Raw genomic sequence first — 14,309 nt, forward strand, 5'->3', positions numbered from 1 at the left:
TAAAAAATTTAACTTTTTTAAATTATATTTTTTCAAGCAATAAATAATTCTGAATACATACTTGAAATTATTATAATTTTGAGAAGAAGCTAAATTTTAGAAGAAGAAAAAAAACGATTATAATACTAAGAATTTGTCTGATTTATGCAAAGACTTTTAAGCGTCTCACTGCTGGTAATCTTGAATTAAATTTTGCGTGAAATACGCGGAGTTATCCACCTGACACTTAAGTGACGCGACTCTGTCTGCTGGGCTTATTGTTAGTACAGAAGCAAGATTTTGAGAACGAATTCAGTCAGTCACAAGACAGAAACAGTGCATCGAATATAGTTTTGTTATACTGAAAGTTTCTGCGCAAAGGACCATTCTGAATTTCGAGAATTTGCACATAAACGCTCGACACACCAACTTTCTAAATGCTGTGTTGTCTTAGAAATGCAACGTATGTTTGGTATGTTCAAGCTCCTCACTTATCACACTAAAAGTGGTTTTACCCCCCTCTCAACCCGTAGAAAGTGTTCAGGATGAATGAGCCTAATGAAGATCAACGTAAATCTACCGCAATTTATCTCGTAATTAGTATATATATATACAATTCACCTGCATCCAACAAATATTATTTTAAATTAAATCGAAAATAATTCAATTAAATTTCTATTCTGACATATGCCGAAAAAAAGATGAGAATTACACTGAAAAAAGGGTTTGGTATTGACAACCAAACGTTTCGTTGGTATTTAAGCAACAAAATTTTGGTTGTCACAATCAAACTTTAGTTAGAACAACAAAAATCCTTTTTTTCTAATTTTGGTTGTGTCAAACAAATTTTGATTGAGAGAATTAAAATTTTGTTGATTCAACAAAAAAAAAATTTGGTTGCTTAAATACCAACCAAACGTTTGGTTGTCAATACCAAACCCCTTTTTTCAGTGTATATGGAACTTTTTTTTTTAGTAAGTTTACAGTTTAACTATTTGGATAATAAGGAGTTCTTTATTTTTCAGATAAATACATGGAAAAAAGTAAAGTATAGATAAAGTAATTGAAGAAAGGTCCAGTTGAGGTAAAATCGTTGGGAAAAAAGTTTCATTGCTGAGGAAACTAAACTAGAACCAAGGTTAAAGTCAGAGGACCTTTTGAGAATCAACCAACCACGATTTTCTTGCTCTACGTTATTTCCTCTTGAAGGCTTTTATATTTCTTTCTATTCTCTTGAATTTTACATCTCTCTTTGTTTTGTTTCCTTTCTTATTCTCACCTTTTCTTTCTCTTTATTTCCTTGTACCTTATCTTCCAGTCCGGAGATCTTTCTCTCTCTCTCTCTCAACCCTGCGGATATTGTCTGGAAATGAATGAAACTTTCTCATAATTTATCACCTATCTCCAAAACCCTAACCACAATTCCAATCTGCAAGTCAATCTATCAAGACCTTGAAAATTATTTAAAATGTAGATTGAAAACAGTGTCAAGTTATATAAAAATCATTTTTTTACTACAAATTTTTCGCGCCTTTCTTATTGTAAAATAGTCGATTAAATAAATTAATAAATTCTAAAATCAGAATTAATCATCCGTTTTGATTTCTAATTTATTTTTGATTTTTTAATCAAATTACACAGGCCTGCAAAATTCGACTTTTTTTTTTATTTTTGATATTGAAGTCGTTTCCTATGTAATTTTGTGCGCTGAACACGATCCCGTGTCCCAAAATGGCCCAGCACGTCAGAATTTTGAGAAAAGTGGGGGTAAAGAGCCCAAATCCGTGTTTTTGGGTGTTTTCAAGAATTTTTTTCTCCTTAACCTGACGTGCTAGAAACTTCTACTGGGTCTTAAATTAAAGCTTAAAGCGTGCACTTTAAGACCCATATACCGCAAGTCAAAAAAAAACTTAAGGGATTTTGAGAAAAGTGGGGGTAAAGGGCACCAAAACAATTTTTTTACATACTTTATATCGGAGTGGTTTTTTATGTATTTTTGTGCGCTGAACACGATCCCGGGATCCAAAATGGCCTAAAGCGACAGGATTTTGAGAAAAGTGGGGGTAAAAAAATAAAAAAACGCGTTTTTAGGTTTTTTTTTAATATTCCTCTCCTTAACCTAAATTATTAAAAAAAAACCTAAAAACGCGTTTTTTTATTTTTTTACCCCCACTTTTCTCAAAATCCTGTCGCTTTTGGCCATTTTGGATCCCGGGATCGTGTTCAGCGCACAAAAATACATAAAAAACCACTCCGATATAAAGTATGTAAAAAAAATTTTTTGGTGCCCTTTACCCCCATTTTTCTCAAAATCCCTTAAGTTTTTTTTTACTTGCGGTATATGGGTCTTAAAGTGCACGCTTTAAGCTTTAATTTAAGACCTAGTAGAAGTTTCTAGCACGTCAGGTTAAGGAGACAAAAATTCTTGAAAACACCCAAAAACACGGTTTTTGGGCTCTTTACCCCCACTTTTCTCAAAATTCTGACGTGCTGAGCCATTTTGGGACACGGGATCGTGTTCAGCGCACAAAATTACATAGGAAACGACTTCAATATCAAAAATAAAAAAACCATGCAGGCCTGTGTTATTAAATAACTTTTATTTCACATTCAATGAAATTATTATAATCTTAGATAAAGGCTGAATATTTAAAAAAAATACTTTATTTAGTATTAAATATTTCTCATTTCAATCTTTTTAATGGCATTTTTTTTATAATCTCCGTTTTTTTTAAATTCCAACACTGAGAGAAATGAATGGTAGGGGCTACTACTTTTTTATTAGTAAAGAAGGTATTTATTCTCCTGCCTATTTAGTTAGTAAAATTCAGTAATGTTTTTAGTAAATTTTAATATTTTCGATGTCAAGCGCAACTATTTAGAATTGGTAAACAGGATATAATAACCACACCTACAAAAATAGTTCCATGCAAAAGTTTAACTAACAGAGTAGTTGGGTATACCATTTTTTTTTAGTAAACGCGGTTAGCAATTGTTAGCAATTCGGTTGGCAACACTGTGAAGCACGCTGATGCTCGTGAAGCAATGTCGTGAGAAAACGTGGTCATTTGTGTTTATATTATAATTATATTATTTCTATATAAATTTTATTTTATTGAGTGTTAAAAAAATGCGTGGATTTGCGTAAGTTACTAATCTCAGGGGGGTTCGAAGATTATGTAGATCGTTTTGAATGTAAGTGACAATTTAACCAATAAATCTAACCTATAAAATTTATTTATTATTATTCGCATCATACAAAAAATATGTTTAATATAAGATTTATATCTTACTTGGTACAGTAAGAAAGTTATATTAGCCTTCCCAGTGGGCAAAAAACCATGTTCGTTTTAAAAACGTTTTAAGAACGTTTCATATCTGACAAATAATGTTCTGAAACATTTTAAGAACATAGATGTTCAAATAATATTCTAGAACATTATTTGGCAGACATGAAACGTTCTAAAAACGTTTTTAAAACAAAACATGGTTTTTTGCCCACTGAGTTATATAATAATCAGATTTTTTTGAATGTGAATAATATTAAATAAATAATTGCTAAGTCTTTATCATGATGAAGAAGCTAAATGATCATAAAATGAACAAATTTTAAACTTGTTTTTGTAAGTTTTTTAAAGAAAAAAAGAAATTCAATGGCTTTTATTTCAACTCGAAATACCTATAGTAAAAAGTGGCCGAATGTAATTGTAATTGTTTATAACTAAAAAACTTAGCCTTTTTTCTTTATCGATAATTATGCAATTAATTATAATGAAATTGGATTATTTTTTTTTTACTCTTCAATAGTAAAATGAAAGAAAAAAAATTAAATTCGCTCCATATCGTTCTGTAGAAATTAGGTTGCATAACAACATGTTTTTAATTAACAAATGGATTAATTTATAATCCGATCGGATTATTATTAACATAGTTATTAAACAATTAAAAAAGTGACATTTTTAATCGTTTAAATTCAATCATTTTAAAACAAAATTTTAACTTGCGACCCACCATTTTTTACAGAGGAAAAATGTAGAGAAATGCAATGAACATACTCAAAAACCATTTAATGGCACTTTTCGTCTTTATTGACTGGCCTAAATGTTGCCTCTTAAAATAAGACTTCTTTTCGGCCTTAAATTAAGATTCTCTTTTTACAGTGATGGCAGAAAAATTTATTAAAATTCATCATATTTGTCTGAAACTCGTTAAACAGAGAGTTTTCGGAGACGCTAATTACAATTTTGACCTCAGTTATTTAAAATCCAAAATGGACGATCCAATATGGCAGATGGAAATTATTAAAAATTGTCGGATTCGCCTGAAACTTGTTATTTTAAGGTTCTTGGATTCGCTGGTTTTGAATTTGATATCAGTTTTTCCAAATTAAAAATGGCCCAAAAACACTCGAGAAACAAGTTTCAAGCGAATCCGCTTAATTTTTAATTTTGTTGTCCGCCATATTGGATCAGCCATTTTGAATTTTGAAAAAATTATGTCAGATTCATAATCAGCAACCCTGAAAACTCCTGTGTAACACAATCTGTAAGTGAATTCGAGAAATTAGTGACCTCGAAAACCTATTAATAACGAGTTTCAGTCGAATCGGATCAATTTTGAAGAAATTTCCGCCATTTTAAATTTTAAAAATTTTAATAAACTGACATTCGATACATAAAGTACTTTAATTTAAGAAACTACATGTATTAATAAAGTGTATGAAATTTCATTACCTATAAGAAGCAGATTTAAAAAAAATTGCACTTTACTCAATTTTTGCATGTTCTTGTTTATAAAATAAGATTTTAACTAATAAAGCAAAACAATTTATTTTATTTAAAAACAAGCTTAATTTAATTTACATTGTTAAAACGTACGTTATAGAATATTTAGAGTCCTTAACTTATAAATATCGCATAAAAACATTAAAATTTTGGTATTTAAAATGATTTAAAATAAAAAAAAATTATAAACAAATAATAAACAGCGTTTGGTAAAACAGTCTCGAATCAATAAAATAAAATTTTTTTTTTGAATAGAATAGAATAGTATATAATTTACAAGAGAAATTCCATGGTAAGTGATCATGGAAATTTCTTTCAGGTAAGGGATTTAGATGAAACTACAGGAATTGATTCTTTTGAATGTATACATAACTAAAAAAATCGCAAAGCTTTTTTTGAAAAATTTTTAATAAACGTAGGAGATATTGAACTTTGAAATTTTTCAGCCATTTATTTTTGAAATAGCATAACTTTTTATCAGTGAAAGCTATTGAGGTCAATTTTTTTTAAATGTTGCCTCTTAAAATAAGACCTCTTTTCGGCCTTAAAATAAGACTTTCTTTTTACAGTGTATTCATATTATGTGATTATTACTTTCATTAAAATGTCCACTATACTTAAAGTTAATTGAACTACTCATTTTGATACAAAATCTTTAATAAATTAAACATAGATACCCTGGTGCCTCGTCCGTCCATAGAAGGTGTTTTTTTCCTCAGTCCCATAAAGGTTAATTATAGCTTTTACTGATAAAAAGTTATGCTATTTCAAAAATAAAAGGTTGAAAAATTTCAAAGTTCAATATCTCCTACGTTTATTAAAATTTTTCAAAAAAAGCTTTATCAATTTTTTTCGTTATGTACATATTCAAAAGAATCAATTCCTGCAGTTTCATCTAAATCCCTTACCTGAACGAAATTTCCATGATCATTTACCATGGAATTGCTCACAAGCAAAAGAGCAATAATTTCTGTTTTATTCCGCGTCTATGATGATATAATTTCCTTAAATTGAAGACTAATTCCATCAGCAGCAACAGTTAATGTTGCTCGATTATCCAAAATAGTTTCATCTTTAGACAATTGTATCACTTCGTAACTTCTTAAAATCATTGCTATTACAACTTTGACGTGTAGTTGTCCAAGTTTCATACCTGAAACATATATTTTTTAAATAAATCAAATAATAATTTTATAAAATAAAATGTTTTTTTATGTAGTTAAAAAAAACTACAAACAACAATGTCAATTCTGAAGCTATTATGATAAAAATTTTGAAATACAATTTTATTAACTATTATTATTTATTATTATTATTGCATTTAACTTACCAATACACATTCGTGGCCCAACACCAAATGGAATATAAGCATCGGAAACATCACTTTCGCTGTCAAATCTTTCTGGATTAAATTCTGAAGGATTTTCAAAAAATCTGGAATCTTGTTGTAAACCATAAAGCGAAACATAAATCGCTGTTCCCTTCTCGAGGACAATATCAGTGCCTGGAACCTAAAAACACAAATAATTTTTAATTTTCGATATTTGTAATTTTATAAAATATAACAAGTTAAAGAAAATATTTCGCACCTGATAATCTTTCATTTTATAACGGTCAACTGTGGCAACTGGAGGATGAAGCCGAATACCTTCTGCAATACATTGATCGAGATATTTCATATCATTGAATGCCTCGTAAGTTAATCCATGTTTTTCTATTGCTGCATTGATATCATCACGTGCTTTCGTTTGAAATTCAGGATATTTCGCCAATTCCATTAATGTGAATGACGAGGCCGACGAACTGGATTCAAAACCCGAAACAAATGTTCCTGCTTGGTAAAAAAGATTCTTGCCTTCAAATTCTGAAAATATTATATTTATTATAATTAAAATATTAGAACGGCTTACGAATCAGGCGTCAACTTTCTCGCCACCATGATGATCATAATAATCATTTTTTGAGTAAAAATACTATAATAACATTTAAATTTAACATTTAAATTTTTACCTAAAAATATTGGGGTATTTTTTACAAAGGTAAAATTTACTAACGATTTAGCTGCAACAGCAAATAGACAATTCTTTTTAAATATTTTCCAAATTTTAATACAGCATTAAATTTATTTTAAGATTATTTAAAAATTTTTAAAATTCTACACAATTAATGAAACAATGTCGATGAAGCTGTGATCGAACTCGGATACCTTGGGCTTGAAGCATTACGCATTAAGGTCATGTGACTGTTAAGGTCGGTAATGTTAATTTTTCCTTAACTTTTCTCGTAAAATGCTCAATGGATTGAGCTGAAATTTTGTGGGGAAATTAAAAATACGATAAAAAATGGCTGTAAAGTACGAAAATATTGATATATTGTTAAATAATAATAATAAAAAATAAAAAAGTTGTTAGAAAATCGGACACTCCTAACCCCACATTTTCTAATTATTTTCAAGTGTTTTATCATAATTATTTAACAATATATCATCATTTTTGAACTTGACAACCATTCCTTATCATATATTTGGAACTCCTCCATAAAATTTCAATTCAATCTATTCAGTACTTTACGAGAAAAGTTACGGACAAATTGACATTACTTACGTAACAGTCACATAACCTTAAGCACCTCACATTAACAATTAAATGATTTAAAAAATGTTATCAAAGCTGCATTTAATTGTGAATCAAGTAACCAATAAAAATCGTTTTTTCTGGCATTAATATTTTTAAATATTTTTTAACTTGAAATTAATTTTTAGCACTTAATTTAATTAAAAAAAAACTTTCAACGCTAATGTATTTTAAGATATGTATGTATTTATATTTACGATTTTCATGGACTTTCGAAATAAGCTAACGAAAAAATGTTTTTTTTTTAATTTTTATATAAAAAATAACGATTTTTTATAAACAAATTAATTTTTTAAAACTTAGGACCCGATTTTCTTTACTTTTTTTTATTTTTAGATATCTAGAAATATTAAGAATATTTTGAAAAAGGTTTAGACTGGACCTGATAATCCTTTTTGTTTAAATAATTTGTTAAAAAAAAATTAGCAGCTAAATTTTTTCTCCGTGCGAAAAAAATTAAGAACTTATTTTTATCCTAAAAATTCTTAGGGTTTTTTTGCTCTGGTAAAATTAATCAAGAAATTTTTTTTTACAATGATATTAAATATACTTACTATAATTGGAATTCTGTGGTCCATTCTTTAATTTAAGTAAAGAATCAACAAAATCTCCTCTATGGAGTCCTGTTTTTTCTCTTGATTCTATTGATTTCCAGAAAATCTTCTCAAGGAATGATGAGTCAAACAGAACTTTTTTACCAAATACTCCAACTATTTCAGGCGTAAAGAAAACAGTAACCAATGCTAGCATTCTTCTAAGACTGTGATAAAAATGAGTCACTAAAAAAAATAAAAGTAAATATATAATTATAAACTAATTAAAAATTTTTAAAATCAGGGAAAAATTTACTCATTTTTCGCAACTAATTGAAATTTGGAGACGTTTAAGTTGATTCATTGAAAATGTTGAAAACAAATGACTCTTTTAATTTTAAATGAGAGAATTTCTATTTTACATTTTAGCGGGAGTTTTAAAATTATCAAGATAATTATGATTGGTTGATTTTAAAACTTCTGATAAAATGTTTCGGTCAGGTGTTTGTTCGGTTATGTATTGAAACGAATCGATTGGTATATATATATATATATATATACCCAGATAACCAAGCGTACTAATCGTTATTTACGAGTACGGCGTACTAGTATTATACTAGTTTTATACAAGTACAAAATAATTATATATGTCGTACCAGTACGGTACTAGTACAATAAAAGTATGTCGTACTGTTAGAATTGTAAAATATGATTACTCGATAAAAGTATAGTACTAGTACAATACCAGTACGTCGTACTTCTGAAATAAGAAGCACAACATACTTGTACGATACAAGTATAATACTGGTACGTCGTACTGGGAATCTTTGCTGGTAATGCCAACCCAACCTCACTTTCTTGACAATTGTCAAATATGAACGCGTCACTGAAAACGGTGCATTAAATGTTGCTGAAAAAAGTCGTTTATGATGCAGCAAAAGAGTTTTAACGTTTGTAACTTGTGCTTCTGTACTCATCTTGAATATCCGAGATTAAATTTATATTAAATTATCGATCTTTATAAGATTTATATTCTTTTACTTTGACATGGTGCCATGGTGTTATTTCATTGAAAAACATCAAAATCTTTTACATTTATAATGAGAAAAATTCATAAATTCGGTCTTGATCATATTGATATATTTTTAAATTCAATTGTGTGTTATTTCGTTATAGTTTTTCTTATACATATAACATATTTATAGGTTAGGATGTGATAATATGTTTTTCAAAGCAAATTTCAAAGCAATTTATAACATCAAGTTTAAAATTCTTTTGAAATAATGTTTAAATGTAAAGAAATAATCAATTAATATTTGATAAAGTTAAGTAATTAAAATAATATAAAATACCAGATATTTTAAGATAAGTGAGAATACAAGTTACATATATGATGTAAATAAAAAAAATGATTCAATAAAAATGAATTATTATTATTTCAGTTCTCCCACAGATTTTCTTTTGAATAATAAATGAAAATAATGAAAATACTATTGTGGGAAGAGAAAGGGGAGGGTATATAATATTTTATATTGTACATCATACTAGTATTGTACCAGTACAATAACAGTACGTTATACTAAGTCACAAAAGTTTTCAGTACGTCGTACTCGTATAGTACTCGTATTCTACCGATATTGCATACCGGTACGCCGTACTAGTACAGTACCTGGTACCGTGCGAAGGTACATGGCTGGTACAGTACTAGTACGTCTAGTACGTCGTACTAGTATTATACTACTACCGTACTAGTACGTGTGTTATTTGGGTATATATTACCCAAAATTAATTAAAATATTCTTAATTTTTAATTTCTCAAAAAATTTAATTTATTTAAAATATGTAATATTTATAATCGAATATATATATACATATATATATGTAATATACATTTTTTAACTCGAAATGTTTTAAATCAATCAATTGATTTAAAGAAATTTATTGCTTCCTCCACGAGAAAACAAATTTTTTTCTTCACAGCAAAATCTTCATGAAATGAACATAAAGGACCTCCCTATTTGTTTTTACTGTATTTTACATCATATGAATATGAATAATTTGTGAATATTGCATTGAATTTGTTTTTATAAATATTTAATTACCCCGATTAAAATAAATTTTTTTTTTTTTGTAATAAAAAGTAATACTTACTATTTTTAGAGAATTCAGAATCAGGATTTTTAAACGTGTTCAATTTCACTCCAAGTCCAACTGATGCAATTATATCGCTGGTATATTTATAATTTAATTCTTCAGCGTCAACATTTTTAATTCCATTAGCGTCAGTTTTTTCGTTTTTTAAAAATTCCATCATTTCTTCTCCAGTTTCCATCATCAATGGCAACATTAATTTTAATTTACTTTTCGTGAATGAGGGTGTAATTTTTGATCTCAAATATTTCCACGCAGGACTATTTAATCCAAATAAATATCTCATTCCAATACTGTCTATTTCTTGTGCACCAGCAAAATGACGATCGGTAAAATTTTCAAAATCTTTTACCATAATTTGTTTAATTAAATTTATATCTCTCAAAATTATGCATGGTTTATGAAAAATATAAAATCCCAACATTGGAGCATTTGTATTAGCGGATTTATGTAATTCACCGAGATACGATCCAGGTGCAGTTTTAAAAAGTGCGGCATCCTTAAAATTGCCGAAAATTAAATCCGTTGGCAATGAATCGACTCCACGTCTTTTCCAATAATTTAATTTATACTTGGCGTAATATCGAAAGAGAATTACAATGCAGCTTACTAATACTAATGAAGTTAATAAAACAGCCATTATTTGTAAAGTGTTGCGATATAAATGACATTGTAATGAATATGTGCGTTAGCTTTTATATATTTCGTTGAGAAAAAAAAATAAGATAAGGGTAATATATAAATCTTTATCAAATTTGGGCATTTAAAAATAGTATTTTTACTATCTTCTACTTATTGTATGGTGAGGGGAAATGGTATACCCGCACAAGAAATTTTCCATGCACTCTACTGCGGCCGTGCGTAAAATCGAATTTCAAATGCCCAAGGCACATATGGAATGTCATTTGTGGATTTTAAATTAATTATTATTTTAATTTTTAAACGATTATTACAAATCATTTACTTTATATATAGTAATATAAAAAATTTTATAATAAAATTATCATTTTATAAAAGGTATATATTTACGTATATATATATATGCATTGCAGTTACCAATAAAAGGGAATGCTTTGCTTTGAAGGAAGAAGCTCTAAACTGAATAGAGAAAATCGGCTTACATGCGAGAAGCCAGTGTTGGCAGAAGGTTGGTAGTGTAATATTGTATCGGTTTTATTTATTCATGTAAGGTGTATCGAAGGTACCAATAGTTTGCTTCATCTGAATAATTTCGATATCTCCAAGTTCACCGAATTTTATACAAAGGCGCGCTCCTATTCAAATAGTTTCCGCGCAAAATTACATTTTATTTTGTTATACATTTCCAACTTCATTTACCTTTGTACAAAAGAAGACATGTATGTAATCAAAAATAAATTGCATTCTTTATATTCACTGCATTTTTTCGATATTATTATTTAATATTATTTTTATTATTAATAATATTAGTTTTGTAATATATAGTACGCACTTGACATACAGTAATGTTAAAAATAAACTGTATCTTATTACAATATTATTACAAATATTTGTAAACTCACTAATTAAAAATAGATATATTTGCGGATATATAAATACACATCACTTAAATTTGCAAATATACAAGATTCCTCTTGAAATATGATCTTTTTTTATTTTTATTTTGGTGTTTTTGTAACGTTGAAATTCTCATTTTCTCTAATTATGGATTTTAGCTTGTTTTCAACCCTGGGGCTTAGTTATATTCACGTATATACCTAACAATTTGACTATTCATAAGGAAATATAACCTTTTCTAATTATCTCTCATTTGGGGAAACAGAAATGTAACCTAACAAGGTTTTAACTATTATATGAAACTTCACAAATAAATTATATTCACATTCGTGATTTTGAATTCTAAAACAAATATATATATATATATATATATATATATATATATATATATATATATATATATATATATATATCATTCTTTTAAAATGAGCACATGAATTACCGATTAAAATTTTAATTAAAAGTTTCATTTTAAAAAATGTTAGTAGAGATATAATTAATTTTTTAATTAATTATAATTCTAATTAACCCCTCATAACAAAAAGATGTCCCTAGGATATCCATATCAATGGTCGATATCCTAGAATGGTCCCCAGGATATCTTGGGATATCCATAGGATATCCAAACCGCCGGTCTGTGGGACATCAACAGGACATCCATAGGATATCCACAGGATATCCCTAAGTCATCCACAAAATATCTATGGGATATTATATCGCAGGATATCCATGGGATATCCTCAGGATGTCCGTGGGATATTCTTAGGATATTCACGGGATATTTAATATCTCAACATATATTTTTAAAGGTTAAAATTGTTAAGCTAATATAATGAATAATAATATAATAAAAAGAAAAATCTTATGAGCTTCTAATTTATTTTAAATGAAGATTTGAAACGCATTTTTCAAAGTTTTTAAATAAAGTCATGCACTTAATGTATAATTAATATTAATAGTCATTCGTTATTTGCGGGGAAGAATTTATATTGTTTAAAGCCAATTTATTTTCTGACAATATTAAGCATATGAATAAAGGAATGAATCACGAATGAGAAAAAAATTAGTTAATAATTTTTCAAATTAAACAACTTTCTCGAAAAACAAGTTGCATTTTATTTTATTTATATAAAATTTAATTCACAGAATATTCTCACTCGTTGTCTCATAATGACTTTAAAAACAGTATCCTGAGAATATCTTCTTGACATCCAGAAGATATACTGAGAATATCCTGAAAATATCTGTGGGATATCCTGACGATATCTATGGGATATCCTGATGATATCTGTGGGATATCCTGACGATATCTATGGGATATCTGGAGGACATTTATGAAAGTCTATAGAGATATCCAAAAGATATCCTGTGGATATCCTCAGATATCCATGGGATATCCAAAGGATATCCAAACCGCCGATTTTTTGGATATCTTTAAGAGATCCTTTTGATAACCATAGGACATACCTAGGATATCTGCGGGATATTATCAATATATCTCAAGATATCTTGTGTTATTAGGGACTATATATTAAATTAGGAGAATTTTATGTGATTTGAATCTTTAAATTCTAGAATTTTCATTTGCCTGAAACTGTAAATGATCGACAAAACAATCATCAGAAAGATTTTAGCGTAAATTTTAAAATCAACTAATCAGAAATGATCAAAAAAAAAATTAACTATAATAATTTCCGTATTCATTCATTCGCACACTTGAAGTTAGTCGTATTTTGTTCCTTTCGTTTTTCTAAAATTTTGACAATTCTTGATTTCGTAATATTTTATGGTTAACACGACGGATATTTTTATTTATCGCCATTAATTAAGTCATATACTAAGTGACAGTTTAAAGTAAAAAAAAAATATTGTTCATTATGTGCAGCACCAGTATATTTCCTACTTGGTATTTATAGAAAAAAAAGTTTCAATTATAATATAATTTTTATTATTATTTATAAATTTATTATATTATATATACATTTTTTTAAATATAATGATTATTACAGATAATTAGAACATTTTAACTTATAATTATTATTTATCTTTCATTATTTTTTCATTATTCATTATTATTTATTATATATTATTATTCACAAATTTATTATTATTAATTATTAAATTGTTATATTTTTTTATCTATAAACAATATAAAAATAGTTTGCTTTTTTAAAAAATTTTCAATTTGATTTTAATTTTTAATTTAAGTTTAAAGTTTAAAACATTACAAATTTTTTTTAGGTTTTATTTTTTCAAAATTTTTAAATATTTTTTAATTGCTTAATACTTTTTAAAATATAATTAATAATTTTCTGTTAATTTAAATTTCTTTTTGATTACATAATTTTTTAATATTTATTAATTATCAGTTAATTAAATTTTTTGAAAAAAAAACATAAATTTAAAATTTTTATTTGCAACGAAATATTTATAGAAAATACAAAAAAATATTTAACATAACTAATTTTTTGTAATTTGAAAGATTATAAAAAATTCATCGAACATTGACTTTATCAAAAATATTTATTTCTAAAATTTTAATATTTATATTTTAAAATTTTTACTTTAATTTATTTATTTATATAACATCAAACTCATTTTTTTCTGTGTATAAATAAATGATAACGTGAAAATTAGAAATATACCTATTATTAATTTAATACTCCACTGATGCAGAATTATTATTATTATTA

The 14,309-nt window shown here is 27.0% G+C and overlaps 1 protein-coding gene and 1 long non-coding RNA gene across 2 annotated transcripts; one reads left to right on the forward strand and one right to left on the reverse strand.

Moving 5' to 3' along the window:
* Positions 1-240: 240 nt before the first annotated feature.
* Positions 241-1,564, forward strand: LOC127286306 (uncharacterized). The gene is made up of 2 exons (XR_007843722.1): positions 241-572; positions 1,005-1,564. It is a non-coding gene; the product is annotated as an uncharacterized LOC127286306 (long non-coding RNA).
* A 3,228-nt stretch (positions 1,565-4,792) lies between these two features.
* LOC127286307 (cytochrome P450 6k1-like) lies at positions 4,793-10,758 on the reverse strand. The gene is made up of 5 exons (XM_051312690.1): positions 10,081-10,758; positions 7,951-8,175; positions 6,353-6,627; positions 6,094-6,274; positions 4,793-5,916 (listed from the first exon to the last, which is right to left on the reverse strand). The coding sequence occupies exons 1-5, from the start codon at positions 10,718-10,720 to the stop codon at positions 5,750-5,752; spliced, it is 1,488 nt and encodes a 495-aa protein (XP_051168647.1). The 5' UTR covers positions 10,721-10,758; the 3' UTR covers positions 4,793-5,749.
* Positions 10,759-14,309: the final 3,551 nt, after the last annotated feature.

This window comes from Leptopilina boulardi, unplaced genomic scaffold (genome assembly GCF_019393585.1).
Source record: "Leptopilina boulardi isolate dan_hultmark-lab unplaced genomic scaffold, ZJU_Lbou_2.1 LbouV2_352, whole genome shotgun sequence".
Classification (NCBI taxonomy): domain Eukaryota; kingdom Metazoa; phylum Arthropoda; class Insecta; order Hymenoptera; family Figitidae; genus Leptopilina; species Leptopilina boulardi.

Excerpts from the sequence above, each read along its gene's own strand:
- LOC127286307 (XM_051312690.1), bottom strand. The coding sequence starts at position 10,720 with ATGGCTGTTTTATTAACTTCATTAGTATTAGTAAGCTGCATTGTAATT. Across the intron at positions 8,176-10,080 it reads TTCTGAATTCTCTAAAAATA|TGACTCATTTTTATCACAGT; the intron begins GTAAGTATTACT and ends TATTTTTTTTAG. Across the intron at positions 6,275-6,352 it reads ATAAAATGAAAGATTATCAG|GTTCCAGGCACTGATATTGT; the intron begins GTGCGAAATATT and ends TTGTGTTTTTAG.